This window comes from Leptonychotes weddellii, chromosome 10, assembly GCF_054177405.1.
Source record: "Leptonychotes weddellii isolate Sample4059 chromosome 10, ASM5417740v2, whole genome shotgun sequence".
NCBI lineage: Eukaryota > Metazoa > Chordata > Mammalia > Carnivora > Phocidae > Leptonychotes > Leptonychotes weddellii.
Genome location: NC_138378.1, coordinates 89,661,286 through 89,689,079, shown reverse-complemented (window position 1 = coordinate 89,689,079; position 27,794 = coordinate 89,661,286). Strand labels below are relative to the sequence as shown.

Below are 27,794 nucleotides of genomic sequence, written 5' to 3'. Positions count from 1 at the left end.
AGCCCCCATAATTGCATGAGCCAGTTCCTTAAAATAAATCTGCCTCTCACCCTCTGTCTCTCTCAATAGGATGTGCACATATACAATATGCATTCCGTTGGTTCTGTCTCTCTAGAGAACCCTGACGAATACAAGGGCCTCGGGCAAGTCCCCAGGCAAAATTCTCTCACTTTCCCCAGAAGCATCCACTTTCTCTCCTCTTCTTGGGTGCTGGGTAGAGGTCACCAGGACAAGAGAAGTCGAAGGAGTTATAACCCGCTTCTGACGTGGTTTAAAATTAAAATAACTTCTGGAGAAAAAACATGCACGAATCCGACATGACTCAGACGTGGAGGGCTTCAAGCCTTGGCTATCAGGCATACATTTGGCGAGGGTGCTCCGTCCTTTCCTAGACCTAAAGGCATCAAAACATCTGTGTTCCCATTAACAAAATGCTGACAGGACACATAGCTGTGGCTTAGAAGAAACCAGCTCAAGAGACGGCCCCTCTGAGGCCTGAGGGGTCATCTGTGGCCGCCTGGAGGGGTCTCAGGGTGCTACTGTCCCTCAGGGGGCTCTCGGGAACTGTCACTGTATCAAGACTGCCACTGTAAGGAAGACCATCAAGCCAGGTCACGCGAGAACAAAAGCCTCAAGGACCCCCCTCTCAACCACGCACACCCCTGGAGTTTCACCCATGCCCTTAGGTGCCTTGAGAGCCAACTCTGGGTCTTGAATTTCATTTATAAATTGAACCCAAGTGGCCAGAAGGCCGGGGCTTAGTGGCGGGGGCGAGACCTACTGGGTTCTGGCATGGTGACGAGGTGAGCTGGGGCAGAGGGCGGGCACATAACGTCTTTGTCTGTGTCCACCCCTGGTCCGGCAGGTAGGGTCCTGAGATATAAAATGGCCCCGGAGGCCCACCTCTACCAGAGCACTGGTTAGCCTCAGAGAAAGGGGAGTGTCCTGAGCTCTGAGGAGTGTCCATTAGATCCTCCGGAGTAAATATTATGAGAGAATGGGTTGGGGGGAAGGTGGGCAAGATTCTTCTGTTCTATGGCTGCCTCGCTTCCAAGAGCCTTTGGGCCTGCGCCTCCACCCTCCCAGCTCTCGGCACTGGCCTGTGTGTTCCAGAACCATCTATGCCACCTCCACCCCAGCTTGGGAGCAGCTAGGCAGGGTGACTTCTGTTGCTACTTCTTTCACTGGCTCATGTCTTCTCTGCGAACACTGCCATGGGCCTTGAGTGACGTGAAGTGCCCGCCCCTTTGAAGGGTTTGATCACAGACACTGTAAATCCTGGTCTTTTCTCCTCAAAGATGGAAGAGTTTCACTGCATGTCTCTTCTTGGTTCCATTTCAAAGAAGGTTACTAACTCAAAGAAATGGAAACTATTTTTTGTTATTTATTGTCAGTGGCATAAGCTAGGCGTGGAGCCAGGTTTTGAAGGGATGGAAACTTAACACCAGTTGAAGGGATCTCGTCAAGAAAAATATTAAAATTGAGGGCCCCCTCGAGGGGCCCTGGAAGAGGGCTATGAAGGTAGGGGCCCTGATGCGGTGACTTCCTCAGCCTCTGGGGTATGCCCTTCCGTCCCAGCATGGAGCCCTCCCCCCTCTCCAGCCCCGCCTGGATTTGACCTTCGCCCAGCCATGGCTTTGGGGAGCCTTCCCACCGGAATGGGAGGTTGGCTGTGAAAGGGCACATGGAGCCTGTGGTGGCTTTTTACAGTTGGGGTCTGAGACCTTGAGATGGGCAGGGGTGCCCCAAGGCAGCGGGTGGGTGACACGGAGGGTCGGGCCTGCTTCCTGGCCCCCAGCCCCGGAGGCCCTCGCAGCCCCTCGGACCGGCTGCCAAGGGCTACATGGACAAAGGGGAAATGACTTGTTTCCCCTGCCACTGCTCCTCGTGGCCCAGAGCAAGAGGCAGTAGGGGTGTGGGAGGGGAGAGGAGCTGACAAATGGAGCCCCTTCCCCAGACTGAAAAGAGCACAGGGGTCAGAAGTGAAATCGAGGCCCAGGGTCCTAGGAGTTGCTGTGCTTGTTGACATGGAAATGATGCCAAGCCCCGGTGTGGAGAAAAAAGAGCTGATCAAGGACGGGCATTCTGTGGTCCGGGGTATGCAAGATGATGCTTGTATGCGTGTGCATGTGTGTCTGATCCAACAGTTAAAGACAAACAAAAAGTTAACAGTGCTTGTCTCTGATCATGGGACTCGTTCTTTGTTTTGATGTGTTTTGAGGATTTTGAATTGTTTGGCAGGGAGTGTGCTTTATTTTTACGATCAAGCAAAAGGAGAATGCTTTCTCAGTTTGGAAAGGGGAAGCATGTAGCTCCTCAGTCCCCTCCAATGACCTGTTTTGTTCCCATGATGCAGACGTCTGGAGCACTTGACTTGGTCTGTAAGGATGCCCGCCTCAGCACCCAGCTCTGCAGATGAACCCAGTTATTGCCTGTGCCGAAGTCCCACTCCAGGCGACGGATTCTGAGCATGGCTCTCGAGGGATCCATTTCTAGCCCTTTGGGAGCAAAGAATCCCATATTAGTAGCAACTGCCAAACAGACCCATCAAACCTCATATCAAAAGGCTAGAATTTTCTCCGTTCCCTGGCACCCTCCCTGGCCCTGACTCCAGCATCCTGGCTTGCCAAGAGCACAAGGATCTTTCTTTCTTTTTTTTTTTAAATCTTGGGAATTTTATTTCATTTATTTTTTTCCAGTTTTATTGAGATATAATTGACATCTATATCAATATATGATATATTGACATATATTGATATATGTGTCTATGTTGTGAAATAATCACCACGGTATGTTTAGTTAGCATCACCTTACATAGTTACAAGTTGTTTTTCTCTTGTAATGAGAACTTTTAAGATCTACTCTCTCAGCAACTTTCAAATATACAATACAGTGCAGTTAACTATAGTCATATGCTGCACAGCACATCCCCAGAACTTATTTATCTTATAACTGGAAGTTGGTACCTTTTGACCCCCTTCATGCCTTTCCTCCACCCCACCCCCCCACCCCTTGGCTCAGGCAGCCGCCAATCTGTTTGCTGTTATCTGTGTGTTTGGTATTTTAGATTTCACATATAAGTGAGATCATACGGTATTTGTCTTTGTCTGACTTATTTCACTTAGCATAATGCCCTCAAGCTCTAACCGTGTCTCAAATAGCAAGATTTTCTTCTTTTTCTATGGCTGTGTAATATTCTATCGTTTATATATACCACTTTTTTTTATCCTTTCATCCATTGGTGGGCACTGAGATTGCTTCCACATCTTGGCTAGTGTGAATAATGCTACAACAAACATGGGGGTGCAGATGTCTTTCCGAGAGAGTGATTTTGTTTCCTTTGAATATATCCCCAGAAGTAGAATTGCTGGATGATATGGTAGTTCCATTTTTAATTTTTTGAGGAACCTCCACACTGTTTTCCACAGGGGCTGCACCAATTTGCATTCCCCCCAACAGTGCACAAGGGTTCCTTTTCTCCACATCCTCGCCAACACTTGTTATTTCTTGTCCTTTTGATACTAGCCATTCCAACAAGTATGAGGTGATCTCATTGTGGTTTTGATTTGCATTTCCCTGATGATAAGTGATGCTGTGCATCTTTTCACATACCTGTGGACCGTCTAGATGTCTTCTTTGGAAAAATGTCTATTCAGTTCCTCTGCCCATTTTTTAATTAGATTTTTTTTTTTGCTATCAAATTAAATGTGTTCTTTACGTATTTTGGATATTAACCCATTATGAGATATATGATTTGCAAATATTTTCTCCCATTCTGTAGGTTGCTTTTTCATCTTGTTGATGGTTTTCTTTGCTATGCTGATGCTTTTTTAATTTGATGTAATCCTGCTTGTTTATTTTCGCTTTTGTTGCCTTTGCTTTTGGTGTCAGATCCAAAAAATCATTGCCAAGAATGATGTCAAGAAGCTTATCCCTGATGTTGTCCTCTAGGAGTTTTATGGTTTCGAGTCTTACGTTCAAGTCTTTAATCCAGTTTGAGTTAGTTTTTGTGTATGGTGTAAGATAGAGGTCTAGTTTCATCCTTTTGCATGTGGCTGTCCCGTGCTCCCAACACCATTTATTGAAGAGACTGTTCTTTCCCCCATTGTGTGTTCTTACTTCCTTTGTCCTAAATTAATTGAGCATAAGTGCATGGGTTTATTTCTGGGCTCACAAAGTTCTTTCTTACACTTACATTGTTCTGTTAGCCTCACCCCAGTGAGATTGGAGGCAGGGATGGGCCAGGGTTTCAAGACTTTCCGTCAGTAAGTCCGCCTGAAACCCTACCATCGCCCTCTCCACCCTGTTGTGCTCGGTCTTGAAGGTATTTCCGTTGTGACTGGCCAGGTAAGCACATCTCACCCGTAGTGAGCCTTGAGAGGTTGGTGCCCATTGTCCACTGAAGGGTGCTGGGAAGGGCTCCGGAAAGTGTCACTAGGAGCAGAGGACAGCTGGGCCTGGGCCCAGCAGCCAGCTGGACACACTTGGCTGCCCAGTGGCCGAGTGGAACCTAGGCCTCTTATCCTCCACATAGTCTGACCTTCTTTCTCTGCTTACCAGAGCCCCATGGTGCCACCCCCAGGCTCTTGGCAGAGGCCTTGCCACTGGTCTCTCCCCCACTTCAGAATGTGGCCCTTCCGTGTCCCCCAGGGCAGCTGTGGCCCGGAGAACCCTCTCCCAGCTGTTGGGGCCCTGGCCGCCTTCTACGAAAGGGTGGCAGCTACTTGCCTGGCTCAATGTGGCCGGGGAGGTTTCCTCCACTCCCTCCCCACTTCCCGCCCCCACTGCCATGCTCCCTCACCTGACCTTGCACAGGAGTCAGAAGTCCGCTCCTGTGGGACATTCTGCTTGGGTCACAGACTTATCAATTGCTAGTGCCAATCAATCAATATGACCATTCACCACACAGGGATGTGTGAAGAACAGATGAGACAGGGCCTAAGACAGTCCACTGGGGCACATACAGCCGAGGGGTTTGTGGGTTGGGGGTGGTGGCTCTGGGACGGAAGTCACCAGGGTTCCCATTTTGGCTCTCTCCCTCCTAAGCTGCGTGAGGTAGGGAGTGTTGCTTGACTTTCACCCTATGTATTTTCATCTATGAAAGAGAGACAGTCCCAGGCCTTCACAGGGTTGCTCCCAGCCAGTAGTAGGTTTTGAAGCGTACTTAGCTTTGTAAACTGTGAGGAACTTCACAAATGTGAATTACACACAAGTCACGAAACCGTCTATAAAAACGGCTTCTCTTCACGTCTCGGCCTTTTGGCTGAGATCAAGTGTATAAGCAGCCTCTTCTTCTTTTTCTTTAAGGGAGGGGATGTGGGTGTGGGAAATCAGGTCTGGGTAGGATGGCCTTGCAGTGCTGGGCAGGTAGGGGATTGATGGCAGGAGGTCACTGTCCAGGTGCCCCAGAACCCGCGTGGGAAGGACCACAATGGGGGAGAAAGAAGGAAAACAAACAAAACTTCTCTTCCCAGCGGTTGCATTTGGGGCTAGGCCCAGCCAGGCCCTGGTAGGGTGGAGGCCAAGGAGCTCCCAGGGATTAACAAGTTCCAGGGGCAACTGGGGATTCAGCTGCGTCAAAAGCATCCATTGAATCAGGCCAGTGAGTCATCTGGTGAAATCCCCAAGGTGCCGCGGCCTGGCAGCCTCCCTGGGAGAGTGGCCATGGCTCTGTCACCACCACCGCTGGGCCCCACTGGCGAGCCTGGAAGCCACCCAGCCTGCGGTGGCCACGCGACTCCCAGCCGCCCTGTCGCCTTTCAGAAAAATTTTTAAAAGATAAAAACCAGGACTCGTTGTAGAAAAAAATTGGGTATAAAAAATAAAATTAAAAATGATCCCTGAGCCCGTCCCTGGAGATAATAACCCTCACTATCTTCTTGATGTTGTCCTTTGTTCTGTGCAGGGGATGGCAGTCAGGTTAGGCAAGGCTATGCCGAGGTAACGCACGGCCCCCAGGTGGTGCCCCCCAAGGCCAAGGGCCTACAGTGTTCACCCCCTTCTTTACTCCTTTTCACGTCCTGGCTCTTAAAGGTAATTGAGACTGGAAAGCTTGAGATGTTTCTCCCTAAGTGTGACGCTGGGTGTTGCTTTAAGTGAGATAGTCTTTATCACGATAAGCAGGTGCCACCTCGTTCTGGTTTTTAAGCTTTCTCGAGACCGTCGGAACAGGGCGTTGACTGTCACTGAACGCTTCTTTAACTCTACCGAGTTTCTTTGGTCTTTGCCTTGGTCCATTTTTAAAAGTACAGGAAGCATGGAGCTTTCCTGTTTCGCCTGTTTTGTATGTTTTATCATCCATCTGTTTTTAACAATGTTCGAGAGAGAAAGAAAGAACGAGAACACCAAGCCCAGGTTGCAGAGCATGAATTCAGAGCGGAGGATGAGGGAGTTTTCTGAAGGAACAGACGACTGATTCTAAGGCACTTTGGGCTGAACGAACTGTTCAACCACCCGATCGCTGAGAATCATCAATTCTGCTCTTGGCTCTGAAAAGCAGGAGCTTTGTCTTTGCTGGGAAGCGAGCTGGCGCTGTGATCTGTGTGCTCGGGGGGCCTCCGTCTGGTGACCTGACTCGGCGCCAGATGTCGGGGCGTCTGGTGAGGCGGTGTAGCGAGCCGCGGGGGCATCGGGGGGCTTCCGGAAGCTGAGAGCGAGCGTGTGGCACTGAAGGAGCTACAGGGGTGGCGGTGGTGACCCTTTCTCCCCCCAGAACTGTCTCAACAAACAGCAGCTCCTCACGGCCATCCGCCAGCTGCAGCAGGTGCTGAAGGGCCAGGAGGCCCGCTTCGCCGAGGGCATCCGCAACATGAAGAGCCGGCTGGCGGCGCTGCACAACTCCGTGAACAGAGTGGGCCCAGACGCCCCCCCAGGTGGGTCCCCACGTCTGCACTGCCGGGGCCATACGACACGCAGGCCCTTCCCCTGTGGGTTCTCTCCCCATCCCCCCGTGCCCACGCCTCCCCCTGTCCCAAGGTAGATCCCAGGCCTTTCCCTGCCTTGCCTCCCGTCGGGGGCCCATACGGCAAGAAGATTTGGAAGATTTTAAAGATTTCTCATCCCCGTGAGGACGTTAAAAAAGCAGCCGCTGGTTCTCCTCTCCCACATCTGAACGTCACCCACTTGCTCTCAGACCTGTTCATTCTAGGCTCGATAACTCTTGTCCACATATCATCCTTACAGAATTGTCGAAAGCCACGGCTCCGAGAGCTTGAGCTGCTTTCCCCTTCCCTGTCCCCACCCAGGCAGGCTCCAGTTGGTTCCTTTTTTTTTTTTTTTTTTCAATTTTTTTTTAAGATTTTATTTATTTGTCAGAGAGGGAGAGCACAAGCTGGGGGGGGGGGGCAGGCAGAGGGAGAAGCAGGCCCCCCACCGAGCACGGAGCCCAATGCGGGACTCGATCGCAGGACCCTGGGATCATGACCTGAGCCGAAGGCAGACGCTTAACTACCTGAGCCACCCAGGGCCCCCCCTTTTTAAAAATTTTATAGACAATCTTTTTCTAGCAGTTTTAAGTTCACAGCAAAACTGAAAGGAAAGCACAGAGAGCTCCCGCCCCGGACACACACCCAGCCTCCCCTCCACCACCGTCCAGCACCCGTGTGGCAAGCCTGCAGCAGCCCACAAAACACCGGCAGCAGCTTCTCAGGCATGACAGTCAGTCCTCTGACGAGAGTCCCCCATTGGTGGTGCTGGGGTGGGGGTTGCTGCTAAGGGCAATTCCGTTTGGTGAGGTTCCAGGGGGTCCCCCAGATGCCCTCCCGGCGGGTAGGACTCTGACAGACACTGGCCATTTTCCTGGTGGTTGCAGATACAGCTTTCGCTGTGGGGCCACTGGATGGGGGACTGGATTTCTTCCACCTGGCTTCCAGGCGGCCTCCCCTCAGGGCGACAGCGGGCAGGGGGGCAGTTGTCATGTTTGTTCGAAGTCATGAACCTAGGGAATATCTGATGTCATTTACTCACTCAAGACACATTTATCAAGGGCCCTCTGTATTGTGAGATGAAGTTTCCAGGGAAGGCGTTGGATTTCCTACCTCTTCAGAGAGTGTGGTAGCAGATCCCGAGTCTCACCAGCACCAGGTCATCAGCTGCTGTTTTTCTTGGCTGCCCAGGTGCAGAGCTAGACCTACCCGCCAGAGTCCTCACACTTTCCAAGGCACCGTGAGGCCCCAGCCTTCAGGGGGGCTCACCGCAGCCAGATTCCGAGAGGCAGACCGGGCATCCTTCCTTTGTGCTACAGATGAGGAAACTGAGGCCAAGAGAAGTGAGTTAGCAGTACTAGGTACCAGATCTGATTTTTCTTTCCTGCTAGAGGCTCAACGGCACAGAGCCTTTCTGCTTTCCTAGGATCACAGCTCCTATGGTCCCTGGGAGCTTCGAAGAAGGACTCGCAAGAGATCATTCATAAAACTGCCCTGCCTGTAAAAAAAAAAACAAAAACAAAAAAACAAAAAAAAACTCCCCTGCCTGTGTTAGAGGCCTCTGTCCGCTAGAATAGACAGACAGGTAGTTCCTGTTACATTGCTGATCCTCTTAGTGCCAGATTCAGGGTCTTTCTTCCTTGAACCATACAAGACTTTTTAAAGTGGCCAATTCTCTTTTTAGGTATTGCCACGGTGCATCTTTCTCTCCCATGTGTTGGACATGGAGGCAAGCAGCTGTCAGGGTCCCCACCGCAGGGCCGGGGCTGGGGCTGCTGGGCCTGTACCTGGAGGAGCCAGGAAGCTTGCAGGTTATAGGGAAATGATCATTTACTTTTTTTTTTTTAAAGGGCATTTGCTGGGAGTCAGGAAGAATCATTTCTAGTCCTGGAGAATTCTTGGCCTTCCTCTTTCTGGCTTCTAAGAATCACCCTCCTATTTTCCCAGCCTTTCTCTCTGGGGAACATCACACCCGATCAGCGTCAGGGCTTCTGCAGGCAGCCTGATTCCATTCGTGTTCCCGAATCTCTAGGATTGCTTCACTGCTGAGCTCGTGCCCTACACAGTAACCTCACTCCAGACGGTGCGGGGAGCTTCCCCGTGGCCCTGGAGCCTCACCACGTTGTGCTCATCGTGAACCAGCCAAGGGGCACGTCCTTCCACTGGACAGAGGCCTGTGGCTCCCATCTGAGAAGTGACTGCAAATTGATTTTTCATTGATCTCTGCCCATTTATTAAACCCACTAACATTTACTGAGCACCTACTGTGTGCCCGATGCTGTTGCATTTCCTCAGGTATGATTCACCTGTGAGTTGCTCCAGCAGGTAGAATTTCTTTTTGGAAGATTTTAAAGATTTCTCATCCCCAAAGAGACCCTACTCCTTTCCCCCCAGGGCATCTAAAATCCCTTTCAGCACAATAAAGTAGTTGATATTTTAAAAGAGCTATAAAGGCGTTTATTTGCAGGGTCTGAGCCGGCAGCCTGGGAGCAGCCACGCACGGGGATGTGAGCTCACGGTCGCTTCCATCTCACAAAGTGATTACCACTAGGGGCCACGGCGAAGCTTTACTAAGGGAAAGGGGCGTAGCCATGGTCCCCCGGTAACCAGAGGGCACTGCGAGTACTCGGAGGGGTCGGCTCGTGCCCGGCCGCCCAGGCCCGCCTGCCGAGGCTGCTCTGCAGGACGCGGGTGGGATTTGTGGGCAGAGCAGGGCCTGCCTGCTGCCTTCTGGGACGGGGCGGCCCGTCAGGGTCCCAGACGCCTCCCGATCACCATGTGCACAGATGTTCCCAGCATGGCAGACACTGAGTGACTCTGTCACTCACTGTAACTGTCACAGCCGAAGCAACACCTCTTTCCCATCTGTCTAAAACTGGAAGAGCATTTTCACAAATGACACTTGCAACTTACTTTAAAGCATTGTAGGGGTGCCTGGGTGGCTCGGTCAGTTAAGCGTCTGCCTTCGGCTCAGGTCATGATCCCAGGGTCCCGGGATCGAGCCCCGCATCGGGCTCCCTGCTCTGCAGGGAGTCTGCTTCTCCCTCTCCCTCTGCTCCTGTCCCCACCCCGCCCGCTCGTGCTTCCTCTCTCACTTGTGCTCTCTCTCTCAAATAAATAAATAAAATCTTAAAAAAAAAAAAAAAGGCATCTTAGAAGTGGCTGTGAATTTCCAACTAAACAAAATCCAAATCCAACCTGTCCCACCTGTGGGACTTTGATTCAACAAGTGCTGGCCGTGGGAGGCAGCCAGCCGCAGGGAGAGGAGCAGTGGGGAGGCTCTCTGTCTCCCCGTGGCCCACAGCGCACATTGGGAAGTCCGCTCCGCTCTGCCTTCATGGCACAGCCAGCTTTTCAGCCGCCCGTCTCCGCTCCCAGCTCCTGCCCTTGTCCACACCACCTTCATCTCTGGCTTCTGCCTCCTCTCCTTCCTGCCTCACACCTGACACTTCATGCTCAGACTGCAGCTGGCTGGTGCTGTGACCATGGAAGTCGGCTGCTTCATGCCTCGGCTCAAACCCTGTCTGGCTCCCTGATGCCTCTCTGACTTAATCCCCAACTGCTTTCCAGCTAGTCCACTCTACTACAGCCACTGTGCTACCCTTGACATTCCTCAGACCTGCCAGGCACACTCCCACCACAGGGCCTTTGCACCAGCTTGTTCCCTCTGCCCTTCCCAGATATCTGCATGCTTATGCCTTCATTTCTTCAACTCTGCCCCCATGAGGCTTACCCTGACCACATGCAAAATGGACCCCCTCCCCTCGCCTCCCCAACACTACTCCCTACCTTATCTTCTGCACGACACTTACCACTTCTTAGCACACTCTGCCACCTGCTTATGGATCTTCGTTATTGGTGGGCGGCGTTCCTGTTAGAAGGGGGCTTCCTGAGAGCTGAGTTTTGTCTGTTTTGTTCACTGTCCCAAGCACCTAATCTAGTGCCTGGCTCATGGTAAGCCACTCAATACAAAATTTTTCATTTGTTCATTTGTTCAAGAATTATTTATTGGGCACTCACTGTGTGCCAGGCACTGGGCTGGTGCTGGGGCCACATCAGGGATGCGAGGTTAGGTGAAGTCCCTGCCCTCTTGAGTGCCTTTGGGGGGAGAACACTGACAACAAACATGGAAACAAATATGTCAAGAAGACAACTCCAATAATTACACATGCTAAGAAGAAAGCAAAGTGAGCTGAAGGGGTAGAGAGTGCCTGGGGAGGTTTAAGCTAAGCGAGGTGGCCAGACAACACTCTGGGAGGTGGTAGCATTCGAGTTGAGACCTGAAGAATGAGAAGGAGCCAGAGAGGGGACGTTCTGGCGAAAGAACATTCCAGGCCAAGAAAAGAGCAAAAGCCAAGGCCTAGAGATGGGCCTGACCCTGGCCTGTTCAGAAGGCCTAAGAAACCCAGCAGGGCTAGACCTCCTGGGAGGCGGGAGTAGGTGGGCCTGCTGCACCCGGTGGAGGGGAGGTCCCCAGCTCTGACCCTCCCACACTGCCAGGCCCTGCACCCAACCCTCAGTGTCTCTGAGGCGCCAGCTCAGCTTTCACTTGTGGGCACATATTACCCATGCCCAGGAGTGCTCTGAGGATTCCATGAGTCATAGCATTAAAAATGTCCAGCCCCATGCATAGCCTGGAGGAGGCACTCATCACAGGAGCACTCAGAGATGAGAAGCCTTGTAACTGAGAGAGATGTTAAATGACCGTAGTCCTTCGTTTTTGTCCTTACAGTGTCCTGCCCTGCTCTGAATGCCCCCCCGGATGGCAGAAAGTTTGGAAGCAAGTACTTAGTGGATCACGAAGTCCATTTTACCTGCAACCCTGGGTTCCGGCTGGTTGGGCCCACCAGCGTGGTGTGTCTTCCCAATGGCACCTGGACGGGGGAGCAGCCCCACTGTAGAGGTACAGACCCTCCTTCTCTGCTGGATAGAAAGGGTCATTCTGCGGGACACTTTCTGCCTGATTCATCCACCATTCCTCAGCTGCAGGATAGTGACCCGCATGTCTGATGACTCACCTCCGGGCCAGGCCTGGGCTGGCCTGCATGAGCTCTGCCAAACCCTCTCACCAATTTAGTCTTGTTTTTGCATATGGGGAAATCAAGGCATGGAGAGATGGAGGAACTTGCCCCAGACCATCGAGCTGGGGAGCAGGCTAAGCTGATTCACTCCCAGACACTCTGACCCCAGAGTCTGTGCTCCTCTGCTCTGGACACTGGTGGTGGGCTCTTACCATGTTCTGGGGCTGTAGTTCGAAAGGCGGCTGATGACCTGTAGGGTTAAGGAAGTTCCCAGGTGTTTTTTGTGTCTGCTTTGGGACTTGGTGTAGACAGGATCCAGGAGAGACCACTGGAATGGGGAGTGGACATGAAAAGGTTTCTCTTCTCTCTGTGCTCGGCTCAACAGCAGTACTTTCTTAATGTAGAGGAAAATCAGACTTGGCATTCTCTATCAGAAGAGGCTTTTCAAAAGTCTATGGTCAGAAAGTCATGGATACCAGTCATCTTTAGAGCAGGGCTCACAGGACGTCTGCTGGGGCAGAATGTTCATGATTTTAGCCCAAGAGTTGAAAGGGAAATGCAAGTGTTACATAAGTAAGTACGTTGTCAGGAGCAGTGTGGAGAGGACTTGAATGCATAAAGAACTTGAAAACATAACAGAACATTAGAAAATATATCATCTCAGGGTGCCTGGGTGGTTCAGTCGGTTAAGTGTCCAACTCTTGATTTCGGCTCAGGTCATGATCTCGGGTTGTGAGATCAAGCCCTGCATTGGGCTCCGCACTTAGCGTGGAGCCTGCTCAAGATTCTCTCCCCCCCCCCCTCTGCCGCTCTCCCCTCCTCTCTCTCTAATAAAAAAAAGAAAATATGTCATCTCTAAAGAGAGATTGTGTGGACTGACATGTGCAGACCTGGCAGCCAGAACCACATTCATGGATTTAGACTTCTGTTTCCCATCTCTTGGGAAAAACAATGGTTTGAAGGTTGATTGCAGGTACCAGCTCTCAGACCTAGCTGGGAACCAGCCAGGAAATACAAGCCATGTAAGCGGCAAATATGCCAGGGGAAATGCCAGTATCTCGATTTTCCCTTGACCCGGAAAAATCTCCAGCCAGGGTAAGCACCTTATAGGTGACAAACTATGGCAGCAGAGGTGGGAACACAATGGCATCTCATGGTCATTGCTTTGGAAGTCTGTATTTTTAACTTACAGATTGAGTTACGGACCCCAGTTGACTTCTTTCTCACAGCACTCAGGTGCTCCGATGGCCGCATCATCCTCTATGGGGTGCCCCCTGCAGCTTACCTGGCCACGCCCCGGATCATGGCCCCCCAGATGGCGGTCAACTCCCTACCACCAAAAATGGCGCTGGCAAGGTCTTCTGATCTCCCCTCTTTGTCTCCGGGACTGTCTCTCTGGGTTTGGAGTTAGGGGCACCTGGCCATATGCCCACTTCCTTTGAACCAAGCGTGGCATGCTGCTCTTCAGACGGGCTGCCCCAGCCCACTCTCCAAGCAGGGCTGTGCACAGAAACACGTTTTGCCCATGTGCTGTTTTCTGTCTTGCTCGGGTATTGTCCATGTAGTCTGTCCTCAGTAGTGATATGCATTTACAGTGAGCACGATGTGCTTTCAATGAAAAGATGAGTTCATCAGAGGAGCTAACTGAAAGCATGCATTTTTAGGCAAACGAGTAAGAAACATCAGAGGCTCAGGAACATAGTCACAAGGGATGGCTTGACCAAAGGAACGCAGAGGGGCTCAACAAGGGTAGGAACCCAAAATGCTCCAGCTCCATCTTAGCAGCTGACTAGGACGCCTCCCCAGAGGATCCTGGGCACGTCTGCCAGCTTCCCTCTTGAGCCTGCATGCATTAGGTATATATCAGCGCCTTGCCTCCCTGCCGCAGGACCCCCTCCGTGGAAAAGAGGGTCCTACCCTATCGTGCTTTGTGTGCCGTGGTTCTCAAACTTTCAGGTGCTCCAGAGTCACCAAGAAAGCTTGTGAAAGGCAGGTTCTGAGGCCTCAAAAGACCTATTGTGTTGGGTGAGATCTTTACAGATGAGACTTTCGCAATCTACATTTTCAGTGTGATTCTGACGTTAACTAAACCTTGAGAAACACCACATTGCTGGTTCTTGCCACTGCCAGAAGGAGAAGATATTGAGAATTTTGAAGCGCTGATGCACTTTGGGCCCTCACCAATCAGAATGCTGCCTGCAGCGAGCCCACAGTAGGGCCATGTCCTGAGTGTGTGTCCACCCTGGCTAGGTGAGACTTACTGCACATGCTCACCTCCACCTGCAGGGACATTTTGGGAAGGCCAGGCTAGCCCTTACAAAGATCAGGGCACCCAGCCCCACTGAGCAGTCTCCTTTCCTAAGATGTGGAGAGCAGACTTTTCCTGAAGGACCAACGCCAAGTATGGCCAGCAGGTCTCCTGGCCTTCCTCATTGTCCAACGTGGGGCACTTCCTGACTCTCGCCCTTGAACTTACCACCTCATTCCAGATTTGCGGTGTGTTCTTTGTCTCCCCTCCTCCTCGGCCTCCTTCCTGGCCATGTGTCCTTCTTCCCTGACTCCCCTGCCTGACTGCTTGGCGCAGCCCACCCTGGACATCTACTGGGGCCACATTCACTATCTAAACCCCGGGGAAGATTGGCTCAGGGTACAAGGCTGTGGCCAGTCCACAGGGAGATCTCAGATGGATATGTGTCATCTCTTTAAATGTAAATGAGGCATGGGAGTTCACCCTGGGGTGGTGATGGGAAAAACAAAAACCAAAACCTCTGATATGTCACAGCCCAGGGGCTCAACCACCTACGGGCACATGACCTCTCCCCAGGTTCGTGGATGGTGCCTGCGTGGACACTTCCGTCCTCAGCAGGAATTTGACTAATGGATGTTGTGTCTCCAGTAAGAGCCTCAAAGAGATGCCACCCAAGCTTGTCAGGAGGGAGAAGGAGAGCTTCAATCTGCTGTTTGGGGACCTCTTGTAACAGCGTTAACAGTGTGGAGGGACATGAGCTGGGGTTCAACAATCCAGTGACCTCCACACACACACACACACACCTCAGAGTGGCCTAGAATCTTAGCTACGCATGCATCTGATTCATTTTCCATATCCGCAGTCTTGTGGTCATTGTGTTGTGACCACAGAGGGAAAAGAATCTTCTTAATCACAGGGGATCCGTTTCAAGACCCAAAATGTCAGTGACAGTGAAAGATTTAGCAGCTCTTCAATGCTTGCCCCTCACCCCATCCCCAGGCAGCTGTTCAGAAAGAGGGTGATGAACCCAACTTGGCATAAAAGGAAATTGCACATAATCCTGCCATTAAAAAGCCCTGTGGGCAGAGGTAGGCTCCAGAGCTCCAAAATGGAAAACAGCCTTTTGGCTCCCCGGGTTATTTCCCTTTTCTTCTTTCTTTCTTGGAAGGGCATGTTTTTAAGATCTGAAGCATTCTGCCTTGGGAGAACCATTGCCACAGACCTTGTTGCTTTGACAACATTGGTAACCAAAGAAAAAACTTGAGAGAAATAACTTTTTTCCTTACTCCCATTCTGGGAAAAAAAGAATTGTTTTTGGCAGCCACTCCCTGCCCCCCCCCCTTTTTTTAACCTTTATTCATTCATTCATCCAATTTTCATTGAACACCAGCTATGCACAAAAGGTTGTGCCAGGTGCTAGAGATTCAGGCTGAATCTAAGAGACACGGCCCAACCTCGTGGGGCTCACCTGCTAAGATGGAAACAAGCAAAACAGAGAGGCAAATGGAAAGGTAAAGAAATGGGGGTTTGTGCTCAGGGCCTTGAAGGGATCTAATCAGGGGCTGAGAATCTATACGATGCGGGGCAGGAACATGGGAGGGCCTCTCTGAGGTGGTCACGGGGATGCAGAGATGTGGAAGGGTGTGCAGGGTCTGGTCATGTGATGAGTGGGGTGGGGTGGGGTGGGTGGCAGGGGAAAGATGCTGTCCCAGGAAGAGGGAGTAACACGTGCAAAGAGGCCCTAAGGAAGGGAAGAACTTGGCATGTTTGAGGAAACGGAAAAAGAAAGTGTAAACAGAGCCTTGCTGCTGGAGCAGGTGGAGCTGAGCGTGAGCCAGGAGAGGTGGGGAGGCACACAGCCAGCCCGTGCAGCCTTGGAGGCCAGGCGGGAGGCGGGACTGTAGTTGGAGCACAGTAAACAGGTGTACGGAGAGGGGCGTGGTAATTGGACAGTGCGCTGGGGCGGGCGGCAGGAAGGGAGCCGGGAAACCACTTGGGGGCTACTGAAGTCCGGGGGGGCGCATGGAAGAACAGTCAGGGCTCCCCGACTCCGCTTGAATGTTGGGGCGCATGGTGTCATTTATAGAGATAGTGAAGACTGAGCGACGAGTGTAGGTTTGTTTTCAAGCAACCTGTGTGGGGGTCATTGAGCAGAACTCCATTTTGGACATGTTAAGTTAAACGTCTGTACGACATCCTAGTGGAGAACCATTAATTCCACCACGGAGATCATGGAGCAGAACCCCATGTTACCCATCCCAGCGAGGGCTCCGGGCACTTCTGCCCACGGCATCTTCGTCCTGGAGTTACCCAGGAAAACACAGCATGGTCAGATGCTGGATGGGACACTTGGCTCACGTAGGGAAGAGACAGAGCAAGATCGGCCTCAGTGGTGGGGGCCGGTTAGGGTGGCCAGCAGCTGACACAGGGCAATTCCTGGGGGGGGAGCACCCCTCTCGTGCTGCAGGGGAGGGACCCTTCAGCCCCTTCCCATGGAGTCTGAAAGACTGAAAACTGAGGGCCGGTGAGTGTGAGCAAGGAGAGGTGGGGAGACACACAGGACAGCCCGTGCAGCCTCGGAGGTTCTAGGAGCAGAACAAAAGAATGGCTCATGGAGCATGACGCAGGGACAGGAAAGCCCCCAGGAGGTGGTAAGCCTTGCACAGGCGGTGTGGGCTCTTTACCTCATGTTAAGGAAGCAGTCCAGGCCCAAGGCCCATTCTTCTTCGGCCAAATGGGGCTCCACCGACTGCAGGCCTGAGACTACCTTTCCCAACAGAGAAGTCAGGTGGACAGTGGGAGGGTGGGAGATACACACTTGGGAATTACTAGCCTAATGAGAGGACTGAAATCCACGCACAGTGGTGAGAGCAGTGGTGAGGAGAGGGTAGAGACAGAAAAGAAGTGGCTCCAGACCCAAAGGGCACAGAGAGGTCAGATGGGGAGGAAGGGCGCAGGAGATAGGAGGAGCCTGCGGAGGCTGGAGCCCCAGGGAACTGGAAAAGCAGGGCTGTGACTCTGGATCGAGGGCTTGGAAGGGTATTTTGCAGGGCAGAATAGAGCACACTTTGCTCACCTGCTGCATTCGAGGCCTTTCCTCAGAAACCTCGAAAAAAGGATTTGAGTTGAAAGAGCTTCCTTCACTACAGTAGCCTCTTAGTAGTTACTGAGTGACTGGCTGGCTAACTCACTGAATGATCAAATGAATTAATGAATGAGGCATTATGTTTAAGAAACTGTGAATTTCCGGGGCACCTGGGTGGCTCAGTCGGTTAAGCCGCTACCTTCGGCTCAGGTCATGGTCCCAGGGTCCTGGGATCGAGCCCCACATCGGGCTCCCTGCTCAGCGGGGAGCCTGCTTCTCCCTCTCCCTCTGCCTGCCTCTCTGCCTACTTGTTCTCTCTCTCTCTCTGTCAAATAAATAAATAAAATCTTTAAAAAAAGAAAGAAAGAAAGAAAGAAACTGAATTTCCTTCCAGACTTCTATCTAGGCATATGTACGCAAGTCTTCCATAGTCAGCATCATCTGTGTATAGATCTTTAACACAAGCAAATCTTCATTAACTCTTCCTTCTAAACATAACCTTTAATGATTACGAAGCACGTCCTCCTAAGGGCTATTCTACACTTTTTTAAAAAAGATTTTATTTGTTTATTAGAGAGAGAGAGCACAAGCAGGGAAAGCGGCAGGCAGAGGGAGAGGGAGAAGCAGGCTCCCCGCTGAGCAGGGAGCCCAATGCCGGACTCCATCCCAGGACCACGGGATCATGACCTGAGCCGAAGGCAGACGCTCAACCGACTGAGCCACCCAGGTGTCCCCAGGGCTATTCGACATTCTACTGAACTATTCCTTTGTTGTGTCCAGGTTTTCATAATCATAAATAAGGCCAAGACAAGCAATCTTAAAACACTGTTCACCATGGATAATTTCAAATGCACAAAAGTAGAATAGTATAACGATCCTCACATACTCAAATATAGCAAATTCCTTATTATCTTTAAATATCTAGTCAGGGTAAAAATTCCTCCAGTTGTCTCACATGGCTCATGACCTGAGCCAAAATCGAGTCAGAGGCTTAACCGACTAAGCCACCCAAGCGCCAGTCTCTTGCGACTTTTTATAAAACTCTACAGTCTCCTCCTCCTCCTCCTCCCTCCCACCACCCCACCCCAATCCCTTGCAGTTGATTTATTGAAGAAGATGGTTTGTTTCCCACAGCCTTGATTTTGCTAGCTGCATCCCTGAGGGGTCATTTAGTGTGATCTTCTGATCTCTTCCTTTCTTCTTGTTCCGGTTTTATTGACATAAAACTGACATCCAGCACTGTGTTAAGTTTAAAGTGTGTAGCATTAATGACCTGACCTCCATTTATCGTGAAATGACCGCCCCAAGTTTGGTTCACACCCATCCTCTCATGCAGACATGCAGTAAGAAAAGAAATGGTTTTTCCCTGGTGATGAGAACTCTGAGGATCTACTCTCCGAACAACTTCCCTGTTCACCAACCCAGCGTGTTAGAGTCCCCAAGCTGCACACCACGTCCCCAGTACTTACTTATCACTGGAAGTTTGGACCTTTTTGGTTTCTGAATTTCTTATAAACTGGTAACTAACTCCGGGGGCTTGATCAGATCCAAGGCAGATTTTTGTTTGTTTGGGCCCGACAGCGGCAGACACTGCTGCTGGGAAGCCCTCCTCGTACGGGCTTGTGCCCTGGGGAGCCTCACTGCTGTCCCCATGCGGACATCTCTCCAGCCTATTCCTCCAGAGGGACTGGCAGCAATTTCCCCAAGTTCTTGCCCTTTCAGAAAGTGGGTCACTGCCCCACTGGACGCTGGTCTGGTTGGACACCAACTACCTGCCTCCCATCTTCTTTCCCTGAGTACGTTAAATATGCCTCCATATCTTCTGTTGCGGCTGATTCTGCTGTTGCCATCATCAGTATGTTGGTCTTCTTGCCTGGATGCCCAAAGGATTTTTTTTTTCTTTTTGTTTGAAATCTAATAATCTTATTAGGATCCGCTCCAGTCCCGGCTTACACTGGGCCAGTTTTCGCAAGGGCGGGCCGCAGCTTTTCAACAGGAAGTCTCAGTTGCTGGAGCGCGCTGCTGGCCCCGAGGAACTCTCGAGACTTTCCAGGACAAAGCCCAGTATTGAGGATATTCTAAGGGGAGGAGGATCCAAATGGAGCCCAACGAAAGTCGGTGCAAGTGAAAGAGATGGCCCAGGGGAAAGCAGGAGAGGAGCACAAAAGGGGCAGAGCGGAGAGCTTCTGAACCACACTAAAAACAGCTACGGATGGGCCAGGCAGACGGTCGGGAAGCTGGACCAGCCAACTAGGAAAACTTGTTTCCCCTAAATAGGAGGAACAGAAAAGGACTTTTGTCAAATCCCATGCAAACTATTATAAGAAAAAAAGAGAATAAAAAGTCCCTATGCACAATGAGGAAATGCCAGAAGGACATGGCCAGGAAACAGATGAAGACTATTACCTAATATTTCCAAACAAGCAGAAAGAAATTAGAAAAAGATAAAAACTATGAAAGGACAGCATAAATAAAAATTAGAAAGCCTCAGCAATGAGGTGATTGGAGAAATGGAAAATCTGAAATGAGATGACAGAACACAGGAAAGGATTCGAAATAAAAGGGAAGAAAAGCAGATTGTGCATGTAAAACATGCAGCTCAGCTCCAGGGAAATAGTAAGTGCTCACTGAACAGTAGATTAAAACAGAATTATCAGCCATGCTTTTGGTTCGGCAGCCTCTCCTCAGCCTCTGCCCTCTTTACAGCTCTGAAGTCACCCTGCCCTTAACTAAATGCCACAGCCTGGGACAGATGTGAAGGTGATGACAACTGGACTTCAGTCAGGACACAGACGGGGCACCAGGACTGGGCGCTGGGCCATGGAATGCCTCTAGCCGTTCACCGAGATAAGCAAGTCTGTGGGGAACCTGTCTAGAAATGAAAATCCTGGGCAACAAGGTCCAGACGGGAGATGGAGCCCAGGGTCCTGGGGCACCTGTGCATTTCTCTGTTGAGCCAGTGACACCCCCCACCCCCCACCCAGGTGCAGCCCGGCCCAGTCCCTTCCACTGGAGGCCCAGAGGGGAGAGACAATGGTGCCGCTCCCGCTGGGGCCAGACTGAAAGCTACTGGTGTTCACCCTCTGGCTCTCTGCCCAGCACGTCACGGCCTCGTGGTCTGCCCACTCTCTGACTCTGCTGGTGAGTGACGTTGGGGCAGACAACGGGCAGAAACGGGAATTCCACGCTCTGTGGCATTTGGGTACGGTGTCATTCCAGACACATTCCTGGAAACCGGTCGTCTGAGAACAGAACAGAACAACCAGGCTGAGGTCACTGAGAAGCTGAAAAGGCTCCTTCCCCAGGGATAAGCAGCCTTTGGACTGTTCTGGGTCCTTTCATGACTAACAGAAACCATCCAACAGTCTATATAACATCCCAGCGACGAGGAGGCAGAAGAGACGCCGAGGTCCCTGCCAACCCACCCACAGCAAGGCTGCTATTCTCATCAGGGGCAAAGCACCTTTCTTTCTCTGGATAGATACAGCAGGAAAGGATGGTCGCATGCCAGCAAGGAGAGGCTTCCAGTTTCCTTTCCCGAGATGCTGTGGTCAAGTCAGTGAACTGACAGACTTCTCTCTTGGGTAGAAAGGGCCTGTGCTCTGTGCCTTAAGACTGAGCTTAAAAAAAAAGACTGGGCTTAAGGATTCATAACAAGCAGATGTGGCCTGAGGGTTTAAAAAAAATTTTTTTTTCTAATTAGAAAATTTATTGTGGAAAAGTTCATCATTCTGTGGAAGAGTGCAAAAAAGTGTAAATAAAGAAAAATTGCCTAGAATCCTCCCACACAGAGAGAAACCTATTAAATTTTTAGGTTTTTTAAATATATAATTTAAATTTTTAAATATATAATTTTTAATTATATTAAATATATTTTTAAATATATAATCTCTTTCTATATATAGCTTTCCCATAGGACTGCTATATATATGAGCAAGGAATATTTCCCTTTCCACCATTTAGGAAATGTCTGAGAATCAAAAGAAAGTCTTCTTTGGGTGCGCAGGAAATGAGCACAGGAGGGCTCCTGGGTGGGAATTTGGAGAGACTTCGTTTTCCCCTTCTCTGGAAACTGTGATGGACCATCTCTCCCTCTTAAAACTCCCCTGAATTGGGTTCTTATTCAAAAGGTGTTCTTCCTGGAGTGCCTGGGTGGCTCAGTGAGTTCAGCGTCCAGCTCTTGATTTCAGCTCAGGTCATGATCTTAGGTAGTAGGATCGAGCCCTACATTGGGCTCTGTGCTGGGCGTGGAGTCAACTTGGGATTCTCCCTCTCTTTCTCCCTCTGCCCCTCCCCCTGCTTGTGCTATAAATAAATAAATAAAACCTTAAAAAAAAAAAAAAGGTGTTCTTCCTCGGTGCCGGCTGCTAAGGGCAGAGTTGCAGGGGACAGTCTGGCTTGACTCAAAGGCAGGTGGGCCCATGGGGGAGCCCACCCTGTCAATTAGGGAACGTTGCCTCTGCTGGAGCATGGCTGGGTGACGGACCCAGCTCCTGTAGGCAGAGCTCCCCATGAGAGCACAGTGTGTGCCCAAAGCCCCATGGCTTGCCGAATGGTGGGTGGGCTGCAGCTCAGCGCCCTCAGCCCCCTCCCAGCTCCTGCGGCTTGGGGCAGTGGCGAGGGCAGAGTGGGCGAGGAGAAGCCGAAGTCGTCCTGCCGCGTAAAGGAAGGTTCATTTTAGAGTTCGAACTCGCCTATCTGTATTTGAAAATGCTTTCTTTTCCTAGACATCAGTGAATGCTCCAGCCAGCCTTGTCAGAATGGGGGGACCTGTGTAGAAGGCGTCACCCAGTACAAGTGCATCTGTCCTCCGGGGAGGACCGGCAGCCGCTGTCAGCACCAGGCCCAGACAGGTACGGGGCTGCCGAGGGGCTGGGTGAGGCGCCACCACAGGGAGAGGAGCCCCCTGGCCGTGGGTCACCAAATGCAGATGCGGCCGGAGCTCAGCTCCCCACCTGGACAGAGGGCTTTTCACCCTTGATCCGTCTGGTTATCTGGGATGGAATTTAGCTCTTTTGTGTTAACCAGCATTTTGATCCTTTTTATGGAAGAAAATGCGGGTAGAGGGACTGACCCGCAGTGTGAAAAGCTCCCCAGACTGGGAATTTGGCCCAAGAAGCTTCCTTGCTCCACCTTCACGTGGTCCGCATTTTCTCTGCGGATCAACAGAACGGCTCTTCCTTTCCAATGCCCCCATCGTACCCTGCCAAGTCAGTAGTTACTGATACAGACCAAAGTACCCTCAGAGCTGGGAAACGAGACATCTGACTGGTGGGGAGCTTATTTTTTAAAACAGATTTTATTTTTATTATTTATTTGAGAGAGAGAAAGCATGAGCGGGCAGAGGGAGAGGGAGAAACAGGTTCCTGCTGAGCAGGGGGCTCGATCCTAGGACCCTGGGATCGTGACCTGAGCTGAAGGTAGACAGTTAACCAACTGAGCCACCCAGGCACCCCTGGTGCTGAGCTTATTCTCCACATCTTGAGTCCCAGCATATCCCTAGCCAGAAGGTCTACAGGGCACAAAGTGGCTGTTTTCACAGAGGGCAAGACAATCCAATAAGGAATCTATGAAGGTTCCCACACTATGCTGTAACCAACATTTCCTATATAAAAAAGTCAAATCCTAAAGATGTCCTCTTTCTTTGCCAGAAGTCCCTGGAGTGTCCTGCCTGGTTGTCTGGATTTCTATGTGGAATCTGGGTATGGGAAAGAGGAATTGGTGGTTAACAATAGTATCCAGAGAGTAGGAGCTTTGTCAGTACTTGATATTTTTGCATCAGACCCAGTCCAAGGCCAGTTTTCAATCCTGCCCCCAGAGATCTGCTGCTTAATTGTCTTGGTTCTATTCAGCTGAGTCAGCCTTGCTGGGGCTTTCTCAGAACACAGCTGCCCACCCCAGGAGCCCAGCTCCTCTCCCCCCAGGGCTGCTCTCTGGGGAACCAGAGGCCAGAGGCAGGGCCTTCTCTCCTCCTTACAAACAGAAAGGAACAAGAAGTGGGCCCTCTTTCAACCCAAACGAGCTGGTACTGGACCCTGAATGTTCCAAACCCTCCATGTTAGGGTTTCTGCTGTCAGGACCTTAGGCAGCTGCTTCTCAGGTCCAGGGGGCACTTTATATATAAAGTATCCCCATGACAAGAATCTCCCCAGGGAGGGGGAAGAGGGAGTGAGCAGGTGCATCTGAAGCCAGCTGATGACCTCATGGTCTCCTTGAACAGCCCAGCAAAGGCCTGCCTTCTTGCTCACCTGGTCCCCCAGCCTGGAGCCTTCCTTCCCATCTGCTCTGCCTGTGTCTGCTCTGAAGGAGAGCCTCTCCAAATACTTTTTTTTTTTAATTCATTCACCTTTTCTTTCCCCTATTATAGTAGAATATACATAACATAAAATTTACCATTTTAACCATTTTAAGCGTATGGGCCAGAGGCATTAAGTACATTTACACTGTTGTGCAACCATCCACCTCCACGTTTTCACCTTGCAAAACTGAAACTCTGCCCTTGAAACAGGACTTCCCCATTTCCTCCTCTCCCAGCCTCCCCCCACAACCATTCTGCTTTCCGCTCTACGAATCTGACTACCCTAAGAACCTCACCTCCATGCAGTCACACACTGCGTCTCCTTGGATGTCCTCTTATGCATCATTACTTTCACCACCGATGATCCTCTACCATCTCCCCTAACCATATGAGAACCCTAAATCCTTTGAAAATGCTCAAAAACTAATTTTTTTTCTGAATAGAAAATTGATGTTCCTGGGGTGCCTGGATGGCTCAGTCCGTTACCCTTCTGACTTCAGCTCAGATCATGATCTTAGTTAGGGTCCTGGGTTCCAGCTGTGCATCCAGCTCCCGGCTCAGAGGGGAGTCGGCTTGTCCCTCTACCCCTCCCCCTGTTCATGCTCTGTCAAATAAATAAATAAAATCTTAAAAAAAAAGAAAAAAAAATTGATGTTCCTGGTTTTAAAACAAAAAGCTCAGATAATTTAGAAAAGTATAAAATTACAACCACACGGGCATCGGTTAAGCGTTTACCTTCAGCTTAGCTCATGATCTCAGGATCCTGGGATTCAGCCCTGCAAGGGGCACCCTGCTCAGCGGGGAGCCTGCTTCTCCCTCTCCTCTACCCACCCCACCCCCAGTCATGCTCTCTCTCTCAAATAAATAAAATCTTTTTTAAAAAAATTACAACAGGGCGCCTGGGTGGCTCAGTTGGTTAAGCGACTGCCTTCAGCTCAGGTCATGATCCTGGAGTCCCTGGATCGAGTCCCGCATCGGGCTCCCTGCTCGGCAGGGAGTCTGCTTCTCCCTCTGACCCTCCCCCCTCTCATGTGCTCTCTGTCTCTCTCATTCTCTCTGTCTCAGATAAATAAATAAAATCTTTAAAAAAAAAAAATTACAACAAAAAAGACACCCCCCCCCAAAAAAGGTAGTGTTTTACATTCCATAGGTTTAAACTCCAGGGATCACTGTAAGCATTTTGGTGTTTGTTAAGCCTTTTGACGCGGTCCTTCTGTGTGCTGTCGCAGGGTCCGCGGGTTCCCGCAAGGTGCCTTTCGGCCGCGCTTCCCGAGCCCTCCCTGGGCGGCCGCGGGTTTCTGCTCACTTACTCGTCTTTCCTTTCCCTACTCCAGAGTGAGCTCTGAGAAGGGGCCGCGCCCCCGTCCTGGTTCTCCTCCCGGCCCCTGCCCAAGGTTGGGCGCGCGGCAGGGGCGCCAGGGCCCCGCCCTGAGGGTGTCTTCTCCCCGCAGCGGCCCCCGACGGCAGCGTGGCCGGCGACCCCGCCTTCAGCCGCGCGCCGCGCTGTGCGCAGGTGGAGCGGACGCAGCACTGCAGCTGCGAGGCGGGATTCCACCTGAGCGGCGTCGCCACGGGCGACAGCGTCTGCCAGGGTAGGCCGGGGCTTTGTAGGGGAAGGGGGGAGCGGGGGGGGTGCCCAGGAGAAGACAGGGCTCCCACCCCCCGCCCTCCTGCTGCGGGCGCACCAGCAAGGCCGGGGCGGGGGCGGGCGGGCAAAGTCTCAGAAAGCCCGGCCCACTTTGCGTTTTAGGTAAGTGTCGACCTAATGGCTGCTGAGACGTAGACATCAGAGGCGAGCATAAGAAATCAAGACTGTGGCGAGAGCAGCCAGGGGTGCCCAGGCTGGCCCCCATCTCAGAAGCCAGCCACAGTACCATGCAAAACAGCACACCCATCTAGAAGAGCCTCGAGCCCCGCCCCCCCCATTCCAGCTGCAATCTGGGGCGGGTGGCAGAGAGGAGCTCGAGTCCTTGTGCTGGTTAGGAAGGCCTCCTGCGCTGTGCAGGGCTCGGGGACTCAGTTCCCTGGCCCCCTCTCCACTTGGGTTTATGGACCCAGCCAACTTTAGCTAACCTCTCCTGATTACCAAAGTGCCTTCTGAGAACGACTCAAACCAATCGGGCCCAAACCGGAGAATTGGCCAATTGGTGCAAACTGCCTCATTTTACAGCAGCTGAAATGAGTCCCTCTTCCTCCAACCCCAAAGATGAGGCCAGTTCAGGTGGGGCTGGGATCCAGGCAGTAGTCTGGGCTGCCCACCTGATCTGCCAGCCCCTGCAGGGTCCCCCCGTTAGTCTTCAGCCTTAGACAAAGGAACCCATCTAGGGTCTACCATGTAGGGCCCTCTCATCCCTCCCCTCAGCCTCCTGGGCCCTTGGCTGGGGAGGAAGGGGAGCATGCTTGCTCTCCTTCCGGGTGCTCTGCTGGGGATAGGGTTTGCCCCCCCCCCCCCCAGGCCCAGCCACTTAGCCACAGTGGCCATCGCCTCCAGGAACTGAGGCACAGCCATCCTAGTTCATGGTTAGTGGCTGTCCACCACATGGCTCCTGGTCATACTGGGCACTTCTGTCCCCAGATGTGAACGAATGCGAGCTCTACGGGCAGGAGGGACGCCCCCGGCTCTGCATGCACACCTGTGTCAACACCCCAGGTTCCTACCGCTGTGCTTGCCCCAGCGGGTACCGGACGCTGGCTGATGGGAAGAGCTGTGAGGGTGAGTGATGCTGCTACAGAGGCAGGGAGCTGCAGGGCTCGCGACAGAGCCTCGCTGGTCCCAGACAGCGGCTCCAAGCCACTGGGGGAGAAGGAGCAGAGGAGAAGGCAGAGGGCTCCTCTGTGGGCTCAGGTAGAATGTGAGAGAAGATGTGGCTCCCTAGTGACCTCCTAGTGGGGCTCTGCTGCAAGGGTCAGAGGAGTGGGTAACCTGGGACTGGAGAAGAAGATACCTCCATCCATCCATCCATCCATCCATCCATCCATCCATCCATCCATCCATCTCTCCAACCATCCATCCCTCCCTGCCCTCATCCCTCCCTTCCGCCATCCATCCCTCCGTTCATCCATCCCTCTATCCATCCATCAATCCCTCCAACCAACCATCCATCCCTCCCCCCCCTCCCCCCCTCCCTCCATCCCAGAAGTATTCAAGAAGGCTCAGGTAGGACTGTGCAGATTGGGAAGAAACAGCCTCCAGCTGGGGGGAAGGCAGCAGCAGAGACTTCATACAAAGGAGAGTGAGGACATCTGCATTTGGGGTGGGGTGAGGCTGAGGAGAAAGGCTTTCTGGAAGACTTGACTCTTAAAGGGCCTGATAAATAGCCATTGAGGGGAAACTCCAGGGCCCTTAGGCTGAGGAGGAAGCAGATCTCAGAGAAGCGTCGTGACCCGGGACCGGTCACACTCCTGTGCTTCTGGCACCTCTCTAACCTGTCTACCCTGCGGGAGGACGGGATTCCGGGGAGGGCAGCTCCCCAGCGGGGTTCTGCAGCACTTCCACAAGGTCTGGATTTCAAATAGTGAAGGATGACAGGGTTTCCCGTTTGAAAAATAAGTACGGGGTATTTAGGAAGCTCACCACATTCCAGCGCCTGTCCGGGTTTTTCATGTGGTTCTGTGACAGAAGGGACGTCGGGTGATCTTCACTCTCCCTGGGTGTCCCTTATTTCAGATGTCGATGAGTGTGTGAGCCCGCAACTCGTGTGTCCCCAGGGGACCATGTGCATCAACACCGGGGGAGGCTTCCAGTGCGTCAGCCCGGAGTGCCCCGAGGGCAGCGGCAACGTGAGCTACGTGAAGACCTCTCCGTTGTGAGTATAGCCAGGGCACCCAGGCCGGGCGCCCACGTCCCTCACCCAGGCCTCCCAGGGGGGCTGGGCCAGATTCACAGGTGCTTAGGAGAAGATACAGTTAGATCCAAGGAAAGATGGAAGGCAGGGAGCTGGGAGTCTGGCTTCTCTGAGCTTCCATTTCCCTTTGGTGGTCGCATTTATTTATTTATTTATTTATTTATTTATTTATTTAAAAGATTTTATTTATTTATTTGACAGAGAATGAGATAGAGAGAGAGCATGAGAGGGGGGAGGGTCAGAGGGAGAAGCAGACTCCCTGCCGAGCAGGGAGCCCGATGCGGGACTCGATCCAGGGACTCCAGGATCATGACCTGAGCCGAAGGCAGTCGCTTAACCAACTGAGCCACCCAGGCGCCCGGTGGTCGCATTTA

At 51.8% G+C, this 27,794-nt stretch overlaps 1 protein-coding gene across 5 annotated transcripts in view; it reads left to right on the top strand.

Annotated features, from left to right (window-relative positions):
• FBLN7 (fibulin 7) overlaps positions 1–27,794 on the top strand; it is a 49,232-nt gene that overhangs the window by 15,889 nt on the left and 5,549 nt on the right. Inside the window, exons 2-7 of one of the 5 annotated variants that reach the window (XM_081796776.1) lie at positions 6,713–6,872; positions 11,656–11,826; positions 22,005–22,130; positions 25,027–25,167; positions 26,151–26,288; positions 27,243–27,381. In XM_081796776.1, the coding sequence (XP_081652902.1) occupies positions 6,713–6,872; positions 11,656–11,826; positions 22,005–22,130; positions 25,027–25,167; positions 26,151–26,288; positions 27,243–27,381 (875 nt within the window). The remainder of the gene's footprint in view (positions 1–6,712; positions 6,873–11,655; positions 11,827–22,004; positions 22,131–25,026; positions 25,168–26,150; positions 26,289–27,242; positions 27,382–27,794) is intronic. The other 4 variants (XM_081796773.1, XM_081796777.1, XM_081796775.1 and 1 more) reach the window with 4 other exon arrangements.